Here is a 24,449-nt window from a genome sequence, read left to right on the forward strand (position 1 = left end):
CTAAAATGTGTTTATTTTACAGATGAACACGGTGATATGGTCAGAGTGACATGTCACGGTCAGAGTAATGTCAGTGAGAATGGCCAGAAGTGACGGATATCATGGAGGTCCCTAGCTAGAGTCGGGGATGGACTGACTATAGAAACAGAATTCTAGAATAGGTTGACCATAGAAATAGAATCCAAGAACTGGTTGACCATAGAAAGAGAATCTTAGAATGGGTTGACCATAGAGATATAATCTTAGAATGGGTTGACCATAGAGATATAATCTTAGAATGGGTTGACCATAGAGACAGAATCCTATAATGGGGTTGACCATAGAAACATAATCCTAGGATGGGTTTGACCATAGAAACATAATCCTAGAATGGGTTGACCATAGAACTAGAATCCTAGAATGTTTTATCATATGATCATGATCATCACCATGATCATCATCATGGTTTATCATAGAAATATGGGCTGAATGGGCTGACCATATAAATGCAATTATAGCATGGGGGCTTTTCCTATGATGATGTCATCGTGGGCATCAGAGGGTATAGCTACAGCAGTTGTTGTGACTGGGCACCACAGAGGGACAAAAGGGGGTGGTTCTCAAACCTCTTCTGGGGACCGTTCCATGTATTTGATCGATTCCACAGCTAGCACTCCTGATTCAACTTGTCAACTAATCATCAAGCCCTTGACTAGGTGAATCAGGTGAGTTAGTTCAGGGCTACAACAAATTGTGAAAATGTCTGAGCGTCCCCAGGAGAGGTTTGAGAACCACACCCTCCCTATACTGTCCCTCTATGACCCAGTCACAATAACGGCTATAGCTATACCCTGATACCCGTGACATCATCAGAACCACTGCAGTAGGGGGTGTGATGTGACTCACGGATACACTCTGGCTGGGAGCCGCTCCAGGTAAGGTCAGCCTGGCAGAGCCGGGTGGTGGAGCCCTGGAGCAGGTGACCCAGCTGGCACTGGAACGCCACCATGCTGCCCACCTGTGTTAGAGTAGAGAGACAACTGAGTGCACCTGCATTATCAATAAGCGCAGGAGTAGAGAAACACAACACACACACACACCATAGTTAGGATCTATGTAGTTACAGTAACAATGGCATAAAGAGTATCATATATTATTATATTCACACTAGTCTCAGAGGCCTATAAAAAGTCATTGGGCTTCAAGCGTGAGGAGTCAGGCTAGCTAGGAATAGAGCAGCGCGAGTATTCAGCATGAGGAGTCAGGCTAGCTAGGAATAGAGCAGCGCGAGTATTCAGCGTGAGGAGTCAGGCTAGCTAGGAATAGAGCAGCGCGAGTATTCAGCGTGAGGAGTCAGGCTAGCTAGGAATAGAGTAGTGGGAGTGTTCAGCGTGAGGAGTCAGGCTAGCTAGTAATAGAGCAGCGCGAGTATTCAGCGTGAGGAGTCAGGCTAGCTAGGAATAGAGCAGCGCGAGTATTCAGCGTGAGGAGTCAGGCTAGCTATGAATAGAGCAGTGGGAGTGTTCAGCGTGAGGAGTCAGGCTAGCTAGGAATAGAGCAGCGCGAGTATTCAGCGTGAGGAGTCAGGCTAGCTAGGAATAGAGCAGCGCGAGTATTCAGCGTGAGGAGTCAGGCTAGCTAGGAATAGAGTAGTGGGAGTGTTCAGCGTGAGGAGTCAGGCTAGCTAGTAATAGAGCAGCGCGAGTATTCAGCGTGAGGAGTCAGGCTAGCTAGGAATAGAGCAGCGCGAGTATTCAGCGTGAGGAGTCAGGCTAGCTATGAATAGAGCAGTGGGAGTGTTCAGCGTGAGGAGTCAGGCTAGCTAGGAATAGAGCAGTGGGAGTGTTCAGCGTGAGGAGTCAGGCTAGCTAGGAATAGAGCAGCGGGAGTGTTCAGCGTGAGGAGTCAGGCTAGCTAGGAATAGAGCAGTGGGAGTGTTCAGTGTGAGGGGTCAGGCTAGCTAGGAATAGAGCAGTGGGAGTGTTCAGTGTGAGGGGTCAGGCTAGCTAGGAATAGGAGTGCTTCAATTGAAAGGCCAGTTTGATATCAACGTTGATGTTGCTATCAAACAAAGGCTGTGATGTACACACACGAGTCAACTCTTGAATCCCTATGAAAGGTTTTGTTTAAGCAGCATACATCAAACCAAGACGTTCCTTGGTTCAGACTGATCACTGATGCCCTTTCAAAAAGCGACATATCAGATTAGCCCTTGTCAGCTCTTTTCAGCTCTCTCAGCCTTCCTCTGCTTGCATGCGTGTGTGTGTAGATGTGTGTGAGACCGTGTGTGTGTGTGTGCGAGTCTGTGTGTGTGACAGAGCCTGGGGAGTGAAATATGAAAACGTGTCATGGAATGACACAGTGGCTTCACACATTAATTGATTAACACGTCGTCCCCGGTGCTGAAACACAGTCTGACGAGTAATAAGACTCATGGCCTTATCTCTGGGATACAATATCTCCTTCTCTTTGCTTCAATATCATTAGGCTGCAGCCAGCAGTCTCCTCTCCTTCTCCCCTGTCCCTCTCTCTCCCCCTACCTCTCCCTCCCTCCCTCCCTCCCTCCCTCCCTCCCGCTCTCGCTCTCTCTCTTTCTCTCTTTCTCATTTCTTAATCTCTCTCTCCCTCCCTCCCGAGGGCGAGACAAATGATTTATGGGTGTGAAAGCCTGATATTTCACTGTTCTCTCTGAAGCCTGGGCATGACTTGACCCCAAATGTTACAATAAGGCTTGAATTCTTAATGCCAGCGCATCTGGGCAAGAGCCCTTCCTCGCCCTCCTCCTCCCTCTCACTCCATATTATATTTATCCCCTGACAAAAATATGAATAAAGTTCATTCCTGGCAAGAGCCCTCAAGCCCTTCTCTACCCCCTTCCTCCCTCTCACTCCTTTTCCCCTGGCGAAAATATTCCTAAAGTTCATTCATGTTACAAGACGCGGGAGCTCTTTTCCATGTCTTGACTTAATAAGGAGGAGCTACCGAAATAGCAATGAGAAATAACTCTCCCCTTCCCTTCTGTGTGTTCCGTGTGTTCCATGTGTTCCGTGTGTTCCATGTGTTCCGTGTGTTCTGTGTGTTCCGTGTGTTCTGTGTGTTCTGTGTGTTCCGTGTGTTCTGTGTGTTCCGTGTGTTCCATGTGTTCCGTGTGTTCTTTGTGTTCTGTGTGTAACCATCTCCTTTATCTAGTAGTGGTCCACCAGCGTAGCTCTGAACACTGCATAATGTACTAGTGGTTACTGATAAGTCTATAATGGATTGATGATTTAGTACAATGTGCGCTAGATAGATGTCTTCTATCTAATAGTTTATGATGGAACAGAACCCCAGGAGAGAAGGAAAACACTGTGGTCTTTGACTACATGCTGCTCTTCACTTTTATGTCATTTGATATTTGCTGCCTTTCTTTTTTATTCACAATTAGAGGCAAGCCATGCAGCAAATGTGTTTCTCTTCTCCCAGACAAATCACGGCAATTTGCCGTACAGTTTAGCCATTTATCAGTCCTAACAACGTAAACACAGATCTGTTGGTGGGGGAAAGTTGTAGCGTTTTAAGGCTCATTAGGGACATGGAACGGAGGAAGGACTGCTTGTGTTTACAGGTCCCGCTGTGTAGACACCATAGGACTCCAGAACGGTCAGAAACACACACACACACACACACACACACACACGCACGCACGCACACGGATAGAAACATGGATGGAAGCGTGCATATGCACACACAATGAAATAATACCCACACAAATATGAACCCTTGTAAACACAAACAGGGTTAGACTCCATTCTCAGCATCAACACTGTTTTCTGAATTGCTCGTGACATTTGTGAACAGTAACATACACCATGGTAAGGTGTTTCATAGGTTTTTTTTGTTCTTAAATGAAAATGTCTTCTTCATCAGAAATATCCACCATCACCATGCTCATCATCATAATCATCATCATCATTCTATAGCTAGTCTTTATCTGTCTTTTTTTGCTAGCTAGGGCCATCTACTTTAAGTGCTGCCTGTCTTCCCAGTAGCCTTCTTGGTTTGTGAACTGCTGACTGCTATTAACTTGCAGATGATTGTTGACACATCAACCAGGATTAAGGGGCAGGGCAATTTGCAACTGTTGTTATCTTGGTAATCAGTGGCTGTATTGGAGGGGAGGGTGGTTTCTCCTCTCCGAGGCAATCAGCAATTAGTACAAGGAGGTGTGCTCTTCACCTCTGCAAGGCAATGGTCAATTGGTGTTAGTACTTCAGTCTCCCTTGTTTTCTCAGCTGTCAACGGCGGTCTCGTCGCAAAACTAAGGCCATCGCCAAAACAAAGACGGTTCTGAGGAGTCGTTCTGCGGAGTTGTTCTGGGGAGTCGTTCTGCGGAGTCGTTCTGCGGAGTCGTTCTGCGGAGTCGTTCTGAGGAGTCGTTCTGCCGAGTCGTTCTGCCGAGTCGTTCTGCCGAGTCGTTCTGCCGAGTCGTTCTGCCGAGTTGTTTGAGAAAGGAAGGAGAGGAGGGCTTCACACCACTGTCTCACTTGAGTATCTTACCTAGTTATTTTCTGATGATCTCATTTTTCTCTTTTGCAGTTTTGGCAGCCATGTGTGTGTTTTCTATACCTGTTCGCTCCTCTCCCTTTAGGCTTTACAGACGCTCCCCACCCCTTGGCTGCAACTCTTTTAAATTACATTTAATTTAATTTAACCCTGCACACACAACATTTGGAATTCCTGGGGCTTCATTTATCAATATTGCGTAGAAACTATTCTAAAATATTACATACTAACAGAATTTATAATGTCTGTATGCATAGAAAAAGTGTGCTTCATCAAACACCCCTATGAGAGTTACACACACCGATAGGAGATAACCATTGATGAATACCAATTGTTCTCAGCCTCAGTGCTCATGCAGAACCTTGGCGATTTGCATTTCGAAACGCCCCTAATTAACCTTATATGGTCAATTCATCCCTTCAACCCATGGGGAATATACAATGCCGTACCATGACATAAAATGGCACAACTAATTCAAAAAACATGTTTCCGAGACTGAAATAGAGGTGCTCGTGTCAGAGGTTGAGTACAACCAAAATTGTTTTATTTGATTCGCTCAGTTGTGACCAGTAAAAAGAGAAACATAGCTAAAAAGAGAGGACTATTAGGACAATTCAAGTTACTTCAAATGATTAGACAACACAGACCAATAAGCCATCCATCCTCAACAGCTCCCTCCTGTAAGCATATAGGCCAACTATTGTTCTGCAGAATGAACGAGTTCCACCTGGCCACCTTGCCACCACATTCAGTTGCATCTTTTGACCATCACTTAACCTGTCACCTGTACATTAAGAGGGGAAGACTTGTCTGTTCACATAGTTTAAATCCTTTTGGGCTGGTTCTTTTATGTCGATGTGGGTGCCGCCTTTTTCTCTATTCGTATTTGGGAATTCATTGATGGCATCATGTCAAAGAAACACCTCTTGACTTCAATCTGTTGTGCAATCTTGTATTGAAATTGTATGTTACTGTTTGTTTTGGCTCATGGAGGGCTGTGAGATGCTGATCGGCAAGCTCCTGTGGAAAAGTGCCCGTTGCCAAAAACCCCAAGACGGATAGCACATGGTTGTGTACCGGAATGACATGTGTTTCCTTTTTAAAGTAGGTCTCAAATCTTTGCAAAAATCCTATGAAATTGGTTTTGGGAAACGATATCTGATGAGCCAATCTGTTCTCTCTGCGAAATGCAGCATGGGCCAAATCTTCCAACAGAGCAAGATCAGACATCCCTTTTTCGATTTCCATTACCTCAGTCTTTTATAGTATGTCAACAATGGTTTCACTTTCAGATATGCCTTGTATTTAACAAATTACTGTACTTGATATGGATTATTATCGTAACAAATGCACTGATGTGGTCAAATTATATGATATTGATAGCATGTCAAGATATAGTGCACTCATACTGATGGCAGGTAGCCTAGTGGTTAGAGTGTTGGGCCAGTAACCAAAAGGTTGCTGGATTGAATCCCTGAGCTGACAAAGTAAAAATCTGTCATTCTGAACTAGGCAGTTAACTAACTGTTCCCCAGTAGGCCGTCATAGTAAATAAGAATTTGTTCTTGACTAGTTAAATAAAGTTTTTTTTATTTTTTATTCTGACGCCTTCACTTTTTCCACAGAGCTCCGAGACAGGATTGAGTCGAGGCACAGATCTGGGGAAGGGTACTAAAACATTTCTGCAGCATTGAAGATTCCCCAAAACACAGTGGCCTCCATCATTCTAAAATGAAACAAGTTTGGATCCACCAAGACTCTTCCTAGAGCTGGCCGCCCGGCCAATCGGGGGAGGGGAGGTGACCAAAAACCTCAATGGTTACTCTGACAGAGGTCCAGAGTTCCTCTTTGGAAATGGGAGAACCTTCCAGAAGGACAACCATCTCTGCAGCACTCCACCAATCAGGCCTTTACATGTTTTAATGTTTTATTTTAAATTGAACCTTTATTTAACTAGGCAAGTCAGTTAACCTCTCTCGGGTAGGGGGCAGCATTCGGAATTTTGGATGAAAAGCATGCCCAAATTAAACGGCCTGCTACTCGGGCCCAGAAGATATGATATGCATAGAACTGGTAGATTTGGATAGAAAACACTCTAAAGTTTCAAAAACTGTTAAAATAGTGTCTGTGAGTATAACAGAACTGATTTAGCAGGTGAAAACCTGAGAAAAATCCATTCAGGAAGTATTTTTATGTGTGGTTTTGTAGTTTTCTATTCAATGCCATTACAGTATCCATTGACTTAGGACTCCATTTGCATTTCCTATGCCTTCCACTAGATGTCAACAGTCTTTAGAAATCGTTTCAGGCTTGTCTTCTTATAAATGAGGGAGTAAGACCAGTCTGAACGAGTGGACCCTAACGTGACGCAGAGTTTTTTCAGGCGCATGTGCATTTCTTGTTTACCTTTTATATTGGCGACGTTATTGTGCGTTTGAAATATTATAGATCATTTAGGCTAAAAAACAACCTGAGGATTGAATAAAAACATCGTTTGACATGTTTCTATGAACTTTACGGATACAATTTGGAGTTTTTGTCTGATTGTTTTGACTGAGTTTGAGCCTGTGGATTACTGGAGAAAACACGCTATTATTGATATAAAGAGACTTCATCGAACAAAAGGAAGATTTATTGAGTAAATGAATGTCTTCTGATTGCCACCATATGAAGAACATCAAAGGTAAGGGATTAATTTTATCTCTATTTCTGAGTTTTGAAACACTTCTGCTTGGCTGGTTACTGTTTGTAATAATTTGTCAACCTGGCTATGTTCTGGGCTAGGTATGCTTTCGCCGCAAAGCATTTTATAAATATGACACTGTGGTTGGTTTAACAAGAAGTTAATCTTTAAACCTATGTAAAATATGTTTTGTTTCCTGAATTTTTATAATGAGCATTTCTGTAATTGAATTTGGTGCTCTGCAATCTCACTGGATGTTGGCCAGATGGGACGCTAGCGTCCCACATACCCTAGAGAGGTTAAGAACAAATTCTTATTTACAATGACAGCTCACACAAGCCAAACCCAGATGACGCTGGGCCAATTGTGCACCACCCTATGGGACTGGATTTGAACCAGGGTGTCTGTAATGATGCCTCAAGCACTGAGTTGCAGTGTCTTAGACCACTGCGCCACTCGGGAGCATTTAAGGTACAGTGGCCAGACGGAAGCCACTCAGTAAAAGGAACATGACAGCCCACTTGGAGTTTCCAAATGGCACTGAAAGGACTCTCAGACCATGAGAAAAATATTATTTGGCCTGTATGCCAAGCGTCACGTCTGGAGGAAACCAGGCACCGCTCATCACCTGGCCAATACCATCCCTACGGTGAAGCATGGTCTGTGGGGATGTTTTTCAGAGGGACGGACTGGAAGACTAGTCAGGATCGAGGGAAAGATGAATGGAGCAAAGTACAGAGAGATCCTTAATGAAAACCTGCTCCTGAGCACTCAGGACCTCAGACTGGGCCGAACGTTCACCTTCCAACAGGACAACGACCCTAAGCACACAGCCAAGACAATGCAGGAGTATCTTCGGGACAAGTCTCTGAATGTATTTGACTGGCCCAGCCTGTAACGTATACGCTAAGACTCGGGAAGCAAGTACAGGGAGTAAATGTAACAAATAACTGAACAAACAAGAAACACGAGTAGCGCACAGGCATGAAACACAGAAACAGAATCAATAACGCCTGTGGAAAGAACCAAAGGGACTGACAGATCTAGGGGAGGTAATCAGGAAGGTGATGGAGTCCAGGTGATTCTCATGAGGCGCAGGTGCGCGTAACGATGGTGGCTGGTGTGCGGAATAATAAGTAAACTGGCGACGTCGAGCGCCAGAGAGGGGAAGAGGGAGTAGACGTGACAGTACCCCCTCCCTTCAACATATATTTTCCCAATGCTATGCTTGTCAAGCAGTTCCCTTATTCCACCACTTGTGCGAATGCATGGTCATGGCTGTGCATAAATTTACACACACACTCAAGCAAACGTTCATATTGATAAATCTCACGCAAAGATAGATAATGGCGCCGGAGGAGATGGCTGCCATTTTACGGTCCCCTAACCAATTGTGCTATTGTGTGTGTTTTTTTGCGTTATTTGTAACTTATGGTTCTGTTATTTTTTTTACTTAATTAACACATTTTTTCTTAAAACTGCATTGTTGGTTAACTTAAGGTATTGGGGACAGCATTTTCACTTTTGGATAAATAGCGTGCCCAATTTCAACTTCCTGCTACTCATGCCAAGAATATAAGATATGCATATTACTAGTAGATTTGGATAGAAAACACCCTGAAGTTTCTAAAACTGTTTGAATCTTGTCTGTGAGTATAACAGAACTGATGTAGCAGGCAAAACCCTGAGGACTAACCATTCAGATTTTTTTTTTTTAGGTCTCTGTCTGTTCAGTGAGTTCTCATTGGGAAACAATATTTCTTAGGCACTTGTTTGCAGTTCCTACCGCTTCCACTGGATGTCACCAGTCTTTGGAATTTGGTTGGGGTTATCTAGGAACTGGGTAACACTGTTGAGAGTTGCTCAAGACTTGAAAAGTAGCGTTGGTTTGTTGTCTTCCTGTATTGAACACAGATAGACCCGTCTTCAATTTGATCGATTATTGATGTTTAAAAATACCTAAAGTTGTATTACAAAAGTAGTTTGAAATGTTTTGGCAAAGTTTACAGGTAACTTTTGAGATATTTTGTAGTGACGTTAAGCAAATTGGAAGCTGTTTTTTTCTGGAGCAAACGCGCCAAATAAATGGACATTTTGGATATATATGGACGGAATCAATCAAACAAAAGGACCAATTGTGATGTTTATGGGACATATTGGGGTGCCAACAAAAGAAGCTTGTCAAAGGTAAAGCATGATTTATATTTTATTTCTGCGTTTTGTGTAGAGCCTGTAGGGTTGAAATATGCTACTCTCTTTGTTTACTTTTGTGCTTTCATCAGATAATAGCTTCTTATGCTTTCCCCGAAAAGCCTTTTTAAAATCTGACATGTTGGCTGGATTCACAACGAGTGTAGCTTTAATTTAGTATCTTACATGTGTGATTTAATGAAAGTTTGATTTTTATATCATTTTATTTGAATTTGCAGCTCTGCATTTTCCCTGGCTTTTGGCCAAGTGAGACGCTAGCGTCCCCTATCCTGGTGGTTAAGGGCTTGTAAGTAAGCATTTCCCTGTAATACCTGTTGTATTTGGCACATGTGGCAATATAATTTTTTAGATTTGTGCCTTATTATTTATAAATGAGGCCCCAAGTAGCGTTTGAAACTGTCGATCTGTGGTCAAGAATGCTGAGTTCATCTCAGCATATGCTACCTTTCAGTCCCTTGACTTTTTGGCCCTGACGGAGACATCGGCCACCCCAGAGAACACTGCTACTCCAGCTACTCTCTCCATCTGACTACGTTTTCTTTCATTGTCTGAGAGTATCTGGTCATCGCGGTGGTGGCACAGGGCTACTAATTTAGTGGAGATTTTCTAATTTCTCCCTCTCACCTGTCCATCTCCTCATTTTAATTCCATGCTGTCAGTGTCACTTGTCCACTCAAGTTTAACATTATCGTCATATATCGCCCACCAGGTGCCCTTGGAGAGTTCTTCAATGAGCTTGATACCTTGATAAGCTCATTTCCTGGCGATGGCTCACCGCTCTTCGTACTTGGCGACTTCAACCTCCTGACATCTGCCTTCAATTAATTTATTTCCAAATCTTTCCTTCCCCTCCTTGCTTCTTTTGGCCTCACCTTTTCCCAGTCCTTTCCCACTCACAAGGCAGGCCATACGCTTGATCTCACCTTTTCCCAGTCCCCTCCCACTCACAAGGCAGGCCATACGCTTGGCCTCACCTTTACGAGAGGTTGCTCACCTACTAATCTCACTGCAACCCCCCTCCAGGTCTCTGATCACTACTTTGTTTCCTTTTATGTCTGACGCAATCGTCACTCTCTCTCCCACTACTCCTCTTCTATCCTATCATCTCTCCCTTCTGCTAAATTATTCTCCCTCCTGATTCTGCCACTTCGACCCTACTCTCCTCCCTTTCCGCATCCTTTGACTATCACTGTCTCCTTTCCTCCTGGACGGCTCGGCCCTCCTCTTCTGCTCCGTGGCTGAGGGACTCATTGAGAGTTTACAGAACAGGGCTGCGGGCAGCTGAGCAAAAATGTTCTCATCCTCATAGATCTATCTGTTGCCTTCGCCACGTGAACCATCAGATCCTCCTGTCTACCCCCTCAGGACTGGGAGTCTCAGGCTCTGAACACTCTTGGATAGCATCCTAAATGGTATGCTGCTCCTACCAGGTGACGTGGAGAGGATCTGTGTCTGTACCACATACTCTCACCACTGGTGTACCCCAGGGCTTAGTTCTAGGCCCTCTCCTCTTCTCTCTATACACCAAGTCACTCGGCTCCATTATATCCTCACACGGTGTCTCCTAACATTGCTATGTGGATGACACAACTGCTTTTCTCCTTCCCCTTGTGACACCCAAATGGCAACACATATCTCTGCTTCGATGTCAGCCCACCACTTCAAGCTCAACCGTGACAAGATGTAGCTGCTCTTCCTACCGGGGAAGACTTTCCCGCTCCAAGACTCTCCATCCCAGAGTGCAAAGTACCTTGGCATGAACCTGGGCAACACCCCTGTCATTCTCTGCAAACATCAAAGCAGTGACTGCAGGTCCATGCTCTAAAACATCAGTAGAGTATGACCATACTTCACACAGGAAGCGGTGTAGGTCCTAATCCAGGCACTTATCTTCTGTCTGGAGTACTGCAACTCGCTGTTGGCTGGGCTCTCCACGTGTGCCATCAAACCCCTGCAACTTATCCAGAATGCTGCAGCTTGCCTGGTGTTCAACTTTCCCAAGTTTTCCCATATCACCCTGCTCCTCCGCACACTTCTGAAGCTAGGAGAGAAGAGACCATGCCAATCTTCCAAAAACATCTGAAACCCTACCTCTTCAAAGAGTGTTCAAAGACTTTGTGCATCAGCATCACTTGCTGTGCGGTAGCAGAGAGAACAGTCTATGACTTGTGTGGCTAGAGTCTTTGACAATTTTTAGGGCCTCCCTCTGGCATCGCCTGGTATAGAGGTCCTGGATGGCAGGGAGCTTAGCTGTAAAAGGTTTTGAGGATCTGACTGCCCATGCCAAATCCTTTCAGCCTCCTGAGGGGGAAGAGGCATGGTCATACCCTCTTCACGACTGTGTTGGTGTGTGTGGACTATGATAATTCCTTAGTGATGTGGATACCGAGGAACTTGAAGTGCTTGACCTGCCCTGTGGACGAGGATGTGCTCGGCCCTCCGTTTCCTGTAGTCAAAGATCCTTTGTCTTGAGGGAGAAGTTGAGGGAGAGGTTGTTGTCCTGGCACCACACCGCCAGGTCTCTGGCCTCCTCCCTGTTGGCCATCTCATCGTCATCAGTGATAAGGCCTACCACCGTCTTGTCATCTGCAAACTTAATGAATGAACAGGGAGTACAGGAAGGGACTCATCACACCCCCTGAGGGGCCCCCGTGTTGAGGGTCATTGTGGCGGATGTGTTGTTGCCTATCCTCACCACCTCGGGGCGGCCTGTTCGGAAGTCCAGGATCCAGTTGCAGAGGGAGGTGTTTAATCCCAGGGTCTTTAGCTTAGTGATGATATGTGGTTGTCCCCCTAGCTATCTAAAGATGAATTAACTAACTAACTTTAAGTCACTCTGGATAAGAGTGTCTGCTAAATGGCTAAAATTAAATTTTTTGGGACCATGATTGACATGATATCATCGTCATTGACACCATCAGCCTCACAGTAATGATTGTCTCGGCTCAGACATTACATACAGAGATCTGAAATTTAAAGAAGTCAAATGCCAGAGGGAATTTGCATACAAGTAATGAACATATTCATTGCCTCATTTGCATATCATTAGCCAAGGAAAATGTCCCAATGAGAAAGGTACGTAAAGTAACTTTGTCAGGCTAGAGCATTGTCTCTAAACTAATGTCTTGCCATTCAATCACGATTTATAATTCTTGGGATATTATGTATTTTCATAGTGTAACAAGGCCTTGTCCAGAAGGTATGAGACAAAAAAAGTATATATATATATATTTTTTTTTTTTACCACATGAGCTTAGTGTGTTAATAAGAGCCTTGAAGTATCGCTAACACTTGAGGACTTCAGGACTTCCTACACAACACATTCACAGACAGTACATTAACAGAGTATCTTCAACATGCAATCTGAGTGTCATATGGTCATGGCAGAGTCCCAAATGGAACCAAATTCCAATATAGTCCCTTTGGGCTCTGGTCAAAAGTAGTGCACTACATATGGAATAGGGTGAGGCACCTGGTCAAAAGTAGTGCACTACATATGGAATAGGGTGAGGCCCCTGGTCAAAAGTAGTGCACTACATATGGAATAGGGTGAGGCCCCTGGTCAAAAGTAGTGCACTACATATGGAATAGGGTGAGGCCCCTGGTCAAAAGTAGTGCACTACATATGGAATAGGGTGAGGGCCCTGGTCAAAAGTAGTGCACTACATATGGAATAGGATGCTATTTTGGACGCAAACCAAAGATTTTGAGTGTGGGACTTTATCTCCTTACCTTGAAGCCATAGGTTCTATTCAGAGAACCATAGCGAGGTGTCCCTGGGTTCTCACAGGTAGTACGGGTCGGTTCTAAGGAGAACAAGAGAAAGGAACATTTGTATAACATTATCTTAGAGACCTATAGACTATATACCTGTAGACAGTATCACTGGGGGTCCAGCCTATGCAGGCACTTGAGACTTACAGTCTGCCTCACAAATGGAAGCCTATTCCCTTTATAGTGCACTGTTCGACCAGTGTCCATAGGACTCTGGTCCAAAGTAGTGGACTAAAAAGGGAGGCATTTGGGACACAGACACAGCCACATGAACAGCTATTGTTCCCATAATGATTCAACATAGCTTACTGCAGTGATACCCAGCCTACAACTGAGTTATGTGTGTGTTTGTGTGCATACGTGAGTGCTTATGAAGGTGGCTCAGAAATTCAATTCTTCCCGAGTGTGTTTACGTAAGCGCAGCAGTGGCACTGTAGTCACATAACAACCAGACAGCAAGATAGTCTTTAATAGGCTAGGCAGAAGACCCAGCAGGGGGCAGTGTTACGGCAGCGTTGCAGCAGCGTCAGGCCCAGCTGTGTGGCTGTGTGGAGGGAAGCAGCATCATTAGGATGTAGAGGACATCCTCGGCTTGACGCATAGACCTGGATTAAATGCAGCCTCAGAAAATGACAGCAGCACACACTACCACCACAGCCAGCCTAGTTAACCCACACAGCAACGTGCCATAATTTACACCATCGCAGCTTCCTCCTCTACTGGATGACAACATAATCAAACAGAAATGCAGTCTGGGGGAAATGTTTGTGTGAACTAAACATGATCGAGGGAAAACCGTAGTTTGTGTCTGTGTCAAACGAGGCCTGTCTGCACATACCTCATTTTGGTTCAATGACATATACACCCCCCCCCCCTCTACAGACCCACACACTCAGACTCAGGCACACGCATATTAATAACGCCCCGCCCCGCACCTCCCCATTCACTCCACACACACTCAGAATAGGCAAATCTGATCCCAAGCAATTCTCATCATCCTGAGAGGTCCGTCTTGGAATATATGACCTTTTCATAAACACTAGCCTACATATTTCTGAACACAGTATTTATCCTATCATGTCTGTGTGGAGACGTGTACTCAAACAATATGTGTTTCATTGTATGATGTAGTAACATTATATGAGACTCCTTTGTCAATGTCTTATAAGTTATAGGCATGATGATCTGCAGGTAACTGTTGGAATGTCATAAGAATGCAGTTTCAATAGGGTAACAGTTAACCATTATTTTGAACCCTCTGTCATAAGGGGGTTACATAAATAGTTGTGACAGCTTATGAACAGCTTATGACAACTAATTTGACAATGCCATGTCACCGACCATGTTGAAATCAGTTAATTAGCTAGTCTTAAAACTAGCCCAAAAATGTTTGTTTTTTTCTTTTCTTCAATTTCTTTCTTATTTTTTTTTACCCCGTTTTCGTGGTATCCAATTGGTAGTTACAGTCTTGTCTCAACGCTTCAACTCCCATATGGATAGGCGAAGGTCGAGAGCCGTGCGTCCTCCGAAACACAACCCATCCAAGCCGCACTTGCTTCTTGACACAATGTCCACTTAACCCGGAAGCAATCCACACCAATGTGCAGGAGGAAACACCGTGCACCTGGCGACCGTGCACTGCGCCCGACCCGCCACAGAGCTGCTAGTGCGCGATGGATCAAGGACATCTCTGCCGGCCAAACTCTGGGCCAATTGTGCACAGCCCCATGGGTCTCCCGGTCACGTCCGGCATGCAACAGAGCCTGGACTTGGACTTGAACCCAGAATCTCTAGTGGCACAGCCTTAGACCACTGCGCCACTCGGGAGGCCAGCCCCAACATTTACCGCATTTCAGGATGACACCCCTATAGGTCAATCAGTGTTCACATGTTCCTGTGTTGTGACACGTCAATTAATCACACCTCTATTATTTGACTCATTCCACATTTTGTTGTGTTACAGCCTGAATTTAAAATGGATTAAATGTAGATGTCCGTGCCGTGGGGGAGATCTTTCGTGGGCTATACTCGGCCTTGTCTCAGGGTAGTAAGATGATGGTTGAAGATATCCCTCTACTGGTGTGGGGGCTGTGTTTTGGCAAGGTGGGTGGGGTTATATCCTGCCTGGCTGGCCCAGTCTGGGGGTATTGTTGAACGGGGCCACAGTGTCTCCCGACCCCTCCTGTCTCAGCCTCCAGTATTTATGTGTCGGGGGGCTAGGGTCAGTCTGTTATATCTGGAGTATTTATCCTGTCTTATCCGGTGTCCTGTGTCAATTTAAGTATGCTTCCTCTAATTCTCTCTCTCTCACTCTCTTTCTCTCGGAGGACCTGAGCCCTAGGAGCATGCCACAGGACTACCTGGCCTGATGACTCCTTGCTGTCCCCAGTCCAGACATGCTACCTTGTCCCGGAACTGCTGTTTTCGACTCTCTCTCTCTACCGCACATCAGCTATGAAAAGCCAGCTGACATTTACTCCTGAGGTGCTGACCTGTTGCACCCTCTACAACCACTGTGATTATTATTATTTGACCCTGCTGGTCATCTATAAAGGTTTGAACATCTTGGCCATGTACTGTTATATACTGTCTCCAACCGGTACAGCCAGAAGAGGACTGGCCACCCCCTAAGAGCCTGGTTCTTCTCTAGGTTTCTTCCTAGGTTCCTGCCTTTCTAGAGAGTTTTTCCTAGTCATTGTGCTTCTACATCTGCATTGCTTGCCTTTTGGGGTTTTAGGCTGGGTTTCTGTATAGAACTGTGACATCGGCTGATGTAAAAAGGGCTTTATAAATACATTTGATTGATGTTTTGTCCCTGGGCTACACACAATACCCCCATAATGTCAAAGTGGAATTATGTTTTTCTACATTTTTACAAAGTAAAACATTAAAAGCTGAACTGTCTTGCTTCAATAAGTATTCAACCCTTTTGTTATGGCAAGCCTTAATAAGTTCAGGAGTAAAAATTTGCTTAAGAAGTCACATAATAAGTTGCATGGACTCACTCTGTGTGCAATAATAGTGTTAATCATGATTTTTGAATGACTACCTCATCTCTTTACCCCACATATACAATTATCTGTAAGGTCCCTCAGTCGAGCAGTGAATTTCAAACAGCGATTCAACCACAAAGACCAGGGAGGCTTTCCAATGCGTCGCAAAGAAGGGCTCCTATTGGTAGATGGGTAAAAAAAGGAGATGCTGAATATCATGGTGAAGTTATTAATTACACTTTGGATGTAACACCCAGTCACTACAAAGATAGTGGTCCTTCCTAACTCAGTTGCCAGAGAGGAAGGAAACATCTCAGGGATTTCACCATGAGGCCAATGGTGACTTTAAAACAGAGCTTAATGGCTGAGATAGGAGAAATCTGAGGATGGATCAACAACATTGTAATTATTCCACAATACTAACCTAATTTACAGTGAAAAGAAGGAAGCCTCACAGCTGCAATGGCGGCCAAAGCTGCTTCAAAGTATTGACTCAGGGGTGTGAATACATGAGATATTTCTGTATTTCATTTTCAATAAAATTTCTAAAGACATGTTTTCACTTTGTCACTATGGAGTATTGTGTGTAGATGGTTATTATATTTCATCCATTTTGAATTCAGGATGCAACACAACAAAATGTGGAATAAGTCAAGGGGTATGATTAGTTTCTGAAGGCACTGTAGTTTACAAATTACAAAATGACATATCGGTTTCCTTACCCTGTAAGCAATCTATGGACAAGGAATGACAGCAATCCATGACTTGGTTTAGTTTCTCTGGCACATTTCCATTTGTGCCACAAATGCTAAAATGTTAGTGTGTGCACGGAAACCAAACCAAAGCATGGATTTCTGTCATACCTTGTCCATAGACTGCTTACAGGGAAAGGAAACCAATATGTACTTTTATCATTTGATTGAACTATCCATTGTATTTAAATAGATAACAATTGACTTGATGCTAATGGTCTAATAATCCAGTGACAAGTGTGCCAATGACTTGAATATTCAATTAGTGAAATTAAGACCGTTTAGTCATATTGATGTGAGGAGTTCTACTGAATGTCTCCTTCAGGGATCTGGAGCTTAACCAGATAAGGTCAGTATTCAGGAGGCTGACAGACAATAGATATATGTTCACAGATATGTAGACAGCAGGTAAGGTTGGATTAGAGGTCGACCGATTAAATCGGAATGGCTGATTATTTAGGGCCGATTTCAAGTTTTCATAGCAATCGGAAATCTGTATTTTTTTATATATATATATATATATATATATATATATATATATATATATATATATATATTACACCTTTATTTAACTAGGCAAGTCAGTTAAGATCACATTCTTATTTTCAATGACCGCCTAGGAACGGTGGGTTAACTGCCTTGTTCAGGGGCAGAATGACAGATTTTCACCTTGTCAGCTCGGGGGATCCAAACTTGCAACCTTACAGTCAACTAGTCCAACGCAATAACGACCTGCCTCTCTCTCGTTGCACTCCACAAGGAGACTGCCTGTTACGCGAATGCAGTAAGCCAAGGTAAGTTGCTAGCTAGCATTAAACTTATCTTATAAAAATCAATCAATCATAATCACTAGTTAACTACACATGGTTGATGATATTACTAGATATTATCTAGCGTGTTCTACGTTGCATATAATCTGACAGAGCATACAAGCATATAAGTATCTAAGTATCTGACTGAGCGGAGATAGGCAGAAGCAGGCCCGTAAACATTCATTCAAACAGCACTTTAGTGCGTTTTGCCAGCAGCTCTTTGTTGTGCGTCAAGCATTGCGCTGTTTATGACTTCAAGCCTATCAACTCCCGAGATGAGGCTGGTGTGACCGAAGTGAAATGGCTAGCTAGTTAGCGCGCGTTAATAGCGTTTCAACCGTCACTCGCTCTGAGCCTTGGAGTGGTTGTTTCCCTTGCTCTGCATGGGTAAGGCTGCTTCGAGGTTGGCTGTTGTTGTTGTGTTCCTGGTTCGAGCCCAGGGAGGAGCGAGGAGAGGGATGGAAGCTATACTGTTACACTGGCAATACTAAAGTGCCTATAAGAACAAAGGTTAATGAAATACAAATGGTATAGAGGGAAATAGTCCTATAATTCCTATAATAACTACAACCTAAAACTTCTTACCTGGGAATATTGAAGACTCATGTTAAAAGGAGCCACCAGCTTTCATATGTTCTCATGTTCTGAGCAAGGAACTGAAACGTTAGCTTTCTTACATAGCACATATTGCACTTTTACTTTCTTCTCCAACACTTTGTTTTTGCATTATTTAAACCAAATTGAACATGTTTCATTATTTATTTGAGGTTAAATAGATTTTATTGATGTATTATATTAAGTTAAAATAAGTGTTCATTCTGTATTGTTGTAATTGTCATTATTACAAAAATCGGCCGATTTTAATCGGTAATGGCTTGTTTTGGCCCTCCAATAATTGGTATCGGAGTTGAAAAATCATAATCGGTCGACCTCTAGTTTGGATGACAGGAAAGGGAGGGTATTAAACCCATACAGTATGTATGTGTGACTATGAAGCCTAGGGGCCGGTTTTCCGGACACAGATTACGTCAGAGTCCCAAATGGCACCCTATTCCCTATATGGTGCACTATTTTTGACCAAGGTCCATAGAGCTCTAGTCAAATGAAATGTACTACACTGAGTGTAAGTAAGAACCGCTTCCAAATATTGAGTTGCAACCCCTTCCAAATATTGAGTTGCAACCCCCCCCCCCCCCCCCCCCCCAATTCGTCAGGTAATGGACTCTAAAAGGTGTCTAAAGCATTCCATAGACTCCAATGCTTCCCACAGTTGTATCAAGTTGGCTGGATCTCCTTTGGGTAGTGGACCATTCTTGATACACATGTGGAACTGTTGAGCATGAAAAACCCAGCATCATTGCAGTTCTTGACACAAACAGTGTGCCTGGCATCTACTACCATACCCCGTTCAAAGGCACTTAAATATGTTGTCTTTCTTATTCACCCTCAATGGCACACATACACAATCCATGTCTCAATTGTCTCAAGGCTTAAAAATCCTTCCTCAACCTGTCTCCTCCTTTCCATCTACACTGATTGAAGTCGATTTAACAAGTGACATCAATATAAGGGATCATAGCTTTCACCTGGATTCACCTGGTCAGTCTATGTCATGGAAAGAGCAGGTGTTCTTAATGTTTTGTACACTCAGTGGAAATACAGAATAAGCTGCCATTTGGTACAAATTCCATTTGACAATTTCAATTGAACATAAGCCGACATATTTAGCCTTAGACTAAAAAAGTGTCTGGGAAACTGGCCCTAAATCTATCCAGATTGTGTGGTTGGTTCTTTAAAAAGGCCCTTGGATCAATACCCACCGCAACTCTCTGAGTCATCACACGGATGCTGCTGCCTTTCTCACTATAAAGGGATCTGAGATATTTTGAGAAGGTTATTTCTCTGCGTCAGGAGATGTTCAAACCCCTACTGGTTATTTCTCTGTGTTAGGAGATGTTCAAACCCCTACTGGTTATTTCTCTGCGTTAGGAGATGTTCAAACCCCTACTGGTTATTTCTCTGTGTTAGGAGATGATCAAACCCCTACTGGTTATTTATCTGTGTTAGGAGATGTTCAAACCCATACTGGTTATTTCTCTGCGTTAGGAGATGTTCAAACCCCTACTGGTTATTTCTCTGTGTTAGGAGATGTTCAAACCCCTACTGGTTATTTCTCTGCGTTAGGAGATGTTCAAACCACTACTGGTTATTTCTCTGCGTTAGGAGATGTTCAAACCCCTATTGGTTATTTCTCTGCGTCAGGAGATGTTCAAACCCCTACTGGTTATTTCTCTGCGTTAGGAGATGTTCAAACCCCTACTGGTTATTTCTCTGCGTTAGGAGATGTTCAAACCTCTACTGGTTATTTCTCTGCGTTAAGTGTTGAATTATTTAACCAGCTACTATACTGCCAGGTTCTGTCACAAATGGCACCCAATTCTCTCTATAGTCAAAGATGATCTATTATATTAATAGCACCCTATTCTCTCTATAGTCAAAGATGATCTATTATATTAATAGCACCCTATTCTCTCTATAGTCAAAGATGATCTATTATATTAATGACACCCCATTCTCTATATAGTCAAAGATGATCTATTATATTGAGAAGATAGCTGAGTGGCTGCTCTAACAATGGAAATACATGATTGAAGATAGGCAAGATAAGGTGGGACCATTCTAGCCAATGAGAGGGCAGATACACCTTGCCGGAATGCTTCCAAGTATCACTACATTTCTAACAGCCTAACTTCAATTAGATCAAATAAACCTCACGTAATTTAACACTCTCATAGACCTCCATACAAAAAAAGAGCTCATCTCACCTGGATAGATTTTGGCCAGAAGTAGTGCACTACTTTTGACCAGGACCCATACAGAATAGGGTTCCATTTGGGACGGAATCCCAGACTCTTCAGGAAGACAGACTCATGTACAGTACAGCCCTGGTTTTCCAGACCAGACAATGAGCACTAATTAAGGTGAAAGCAGAAGTATAGAATCTATATGCTCTGGGACAGTAATAACAGAATAAAATATATATCCTCTTGGGCAGTAATAACAGTATAGAATCTATATGCTCTGGGATAGTAATAACAGTATAGAATCTATATGCTCTGGGACAGTAATAACAGTATAATATCTATATGCTCTGCGATAGTAATAACAGTATAAAATCTATATGCTCTGGGACAGTAATAACAGTATAGAATCTATATGCTCTGGGACAGTAATAACAGTATAAAATCTTTATGCTGTGGGATAGTAATATCAGTATAGAATCTATATGCTCTGGGACAGTAATAACAGTATACAATCTATATGCTCTGGGACAGGATTAATAGTATAGAATATATATGCTCTGGGATAGTAATAACAGTATATAATCTATATGCTCTGGGATAGTAATAACAGTATATAATCTATATGCTCTGGGACGGTAATAACAGTATAGAATCTATATGCTCTGGGACAGTAATAACAGTATAAAATCTATATGCTCTGGGACAGTAATAACAGTATAGAATCTATATGCTCTGGGACAGTAATAACAGTATAAAATCTATATGCTCTGGGACAGTAATAACAGTATAAAATCTATATGCTCTGGGACAGTAATAACAGTATAAAATCTATATGCTCTGGGACAGTAATAATAGTATAGAATCTATATGCTCTGGGATAGTAATAACAGTATAGAATCTATATGCTCTGGGACAGTAATAACAGTATAGAATCTATATGCTCTGGGACAGTAATAACAGTTGATATGATAAGGTGCTCTGGGACAGTAATAACAGTTGATATGATAAGGTGCTCTGGGACAGTAATAACAGTTGATATGATAAGGTGCTCTGGGACAGTAATAACAGTTGATATGATAAGGTGCTCTGGGACAGTAATAACAGTTGATATGATAAGGTGCTCTGGGACAGTAATAATAGTTGATATGATAAGGTGCTCTGGGATAGTAATAAAAGTTGATATTACAAGGTGCTCTTCAGTTTTCCCAGGCCTGTAGCTTTAACAAAGGAATTGGAGGTTAAAAAACACCAAAGCACTCTTACCAGGTAGTTAAAACAACTATATTGAGTTGACATGTCCATCTAGCAAAATTAAAAACAAGGCAAACAAGTTTTAGTTTGTTGTGTCCTATTTTTGGTGCGTTTGTTCAGTCTCCCAAATTCCTTACTCTTCATGAAAAGAATGTCCTACGTTACAGCACTGAAAATAGAAACTTCCGTCAAGCTAGACAATGACACCAGCCAGGTCTGAAGGATAGGGCCAGGAGAATGTCACTAACGTCTTCCCCTGATGGAACAGAATCCCCTACAGCCATTTCACAGGCTCTTCTCCTGTGATACACACTCTCCCTTTAAACGGAATGGCCCTGCCTTTTTTGTAATGATCTCATCAATAAGAGATGTGTCGAGGTTTGTGCAGTGTATCACATTGGCACCCATATAGTGCACTGTGTTTGATCTGGGCTCATAGGGCTCTGGTCAAAAGTAGTGCACTATATAGGGAAAAGGAAGTTTCATTTGAGACGCATCCATGGTATAAGTAGGGTGGCCTGGGTATGGCCTATGTGTCAGAGGGAGGACATTGTTGTTTGACGTTATTAAATACTACAAGCTGTGCTTTAAGGCAAATAGAGCTGGAAAGATGAACTCCCCAGGAATAAAGAGAAGCACAAACACACACACACACACACACACACACACACACACACACACACACACACACACACACACACACACAGAGTAGATGCTTACCTATACAGCGAGGCTGGAATCCGCTCCAGGAGCCGTCGGCCTGGCACAAGCGTGTAGTGGAGCCCACCGGGATATAGGGGACGCTACAGCTGAACGACACCTCTGACTGATAGATGAAGCTGAGGCCCTCTCTGGAGCCATAGGCAGGCACACCAGGGTCCCCACAGAACTTGGCTACAACAACAGCAGAGCAAAAAGAGCAGATCAAAAACAACACACAGGAACAATGTTTTTTTTTTCCCCCCAGTGCGGTCTTTATTGAAGAGAGTGGGAAATCTGACCAGATCGAATCAGAAACAACAACAAAAAACACACAGGATCAATGTCATTGAACTCCTCCTGCCACAGTATCTCTCTGTGATCCTTACAGATCGAAATGAACATTCCAAAAATACACAAGAGCAATGTTAGCCATTTTCCCCCCCAGTGAGGGTTAGATTGAATTTCTGACACAGTATCTTGTTGTATCTGTGATCCTGGCAGGCACCAGTGGAGGAGAAGACAAAGTTTTACAGACCAGACTAACATGAATGACATCGTCCCTCAAAGGGCTCAAACCGGTCATTGAGCACTGACCATCAGTGGCTGTCCAGCAAACACTTGGTCTGTCCGGGAAGAATCAATAATAGATGTGGCCTTCACACTCCGCCAATACATTATAAATGTGCCAAACAAGACTCCCTCTCTTACTGTCTGGGAACTAGGAGGACTACAAACTTGACTTTTTCTTGATGAATAATAGATACGCTGTCAAGATATAAAAAAAGAGAGGAAGAGAGAGTAGAGAACAGAGCGAGGGGTTGAGAGAGCAGAGAGAGCAGAGAACAGAGACGTAGAGAGAGAGAAGAAGATAAGAAGAAGAAGAACAAAAAGAAGTGTGCTGCCTGCAAGATTACAAAGTCACAGGCAGCCAATCTTTAGTTCATTCCCATCATATTTCATGGCCATTCTGCTGGCCAGTGTTCTGAAACTGCTGTACTGTGCCAGTGTCCTTTTAACCTGGACTTAGAACCTGTACCCTGACCCCCTCCACCTAGACCTCCCTTCACCCCCTCCTCCCCCTACACCTCCTTCACCCCCCCTCCTCCTCCCTTCACCCCCTCAACCTCCTCCCCCACCCCCTCCTCCCCTCCCTCCTCCTCCCTCCTCCTCCTCCTCCTCCTCCTCCCCTTCACCCCTCCCTCCTTCACCCCCTCAACCTCCTCCTCCCCTTCACCTCCTCTACCTCCTCCTCCCTTCACCCCCCTCCACCTCCTCCTCCCTTCACCCCCTCCTCCCCTTCACCCCTCCTCCCTTCACCCCCTCCACCTCCTCCTCCCTTCACCCCCTCCACCTCCTCCTCCCTTCACCCCCCTCCACCTCCTCCTCCCCTTCACCTCCTCCTCCCCTTCACTCCCTCCTCCCCCTCCTTCTTCCCTTCACCCCCTCCTCCCCCTCCACCTCCTTCTTCCCTTCACCCCCTCCTCCTTCTTCTTCCCTCCACCTCCTCCTCTCCTCCTCCCCTTCACCACCTCCACCTCCTTCTTCCCTCCCCCTCAACCTCCTCCCTTCACCCCCTCCTCCCCCTCCACCTCTTCCTCCCCTTCACCCCCTCCACCTCCCTTCACCCCCTCCACCTCCTCCTCCCCTTCACCTCCGGTTCCCCTTCACTCCCTCCTCCACCTCCTTCTTCCCTTCACCCCCTCCTCCCCCTCCACCTCCTTCTTCCCTTCACCCCCTCCTCCTCCTTCTTCTTCCCTCCACCTCCTCCTCTCCTTCACCCCCTCCTCCCCTTCACCACCTCCACCTCCTTCTTCCCTCCACCTCCACCTCCTCCTCCCTTTCAACCCCTCCACCTCCTCCTCCCTTCACCCCCTCCACCTCCTCCTCCCTTCACCCCCTCCACCTCCTCCTCCCTTCACCCCCCTCCACCTCCTCCTCCCCTTCAC

General features: G+C 44.1%; 1 protein-coding gene across 1 annotated transcript in view; it reads right to left on the reverse strand.

Annotated features, from left to right (window-relative positions):
* The window catches only part of csmd3b (CUB and Sushi multiple domains 3b), a 425,045-nt gene that overhangs the window by 18,145 nt on the left and 382,451 nt on the right, over positions 1-24,449 (reverse strand). Inside the window, 3 exon segments of the mRNA XM_090209281.1 lie at positions 886-997; positions 13,148-13,221; positions 22,522-22,695. Of these exon segments, the coding sequence (XP_090065407.1) occupies positions 886-997; positions 13,148-13,221; positions 22,522-22,695 (360 nt within the window).

Source organism: Oncorhynchus mykiss, chromosome 18 (genome assembly GCF_057628025.1).
Source record: "Oncorhynchus mykiss isolate SJ-2025 chromosome 18, ASM5762802v1, whole genome shotgun sequence".
Lineage (NCBI taxonomy): Eukaryota > Metazoa > Chordata > Actinopteri > Salmoniformes > Salmonidae > Oncorhynchus > Oncorhynchus mykiss.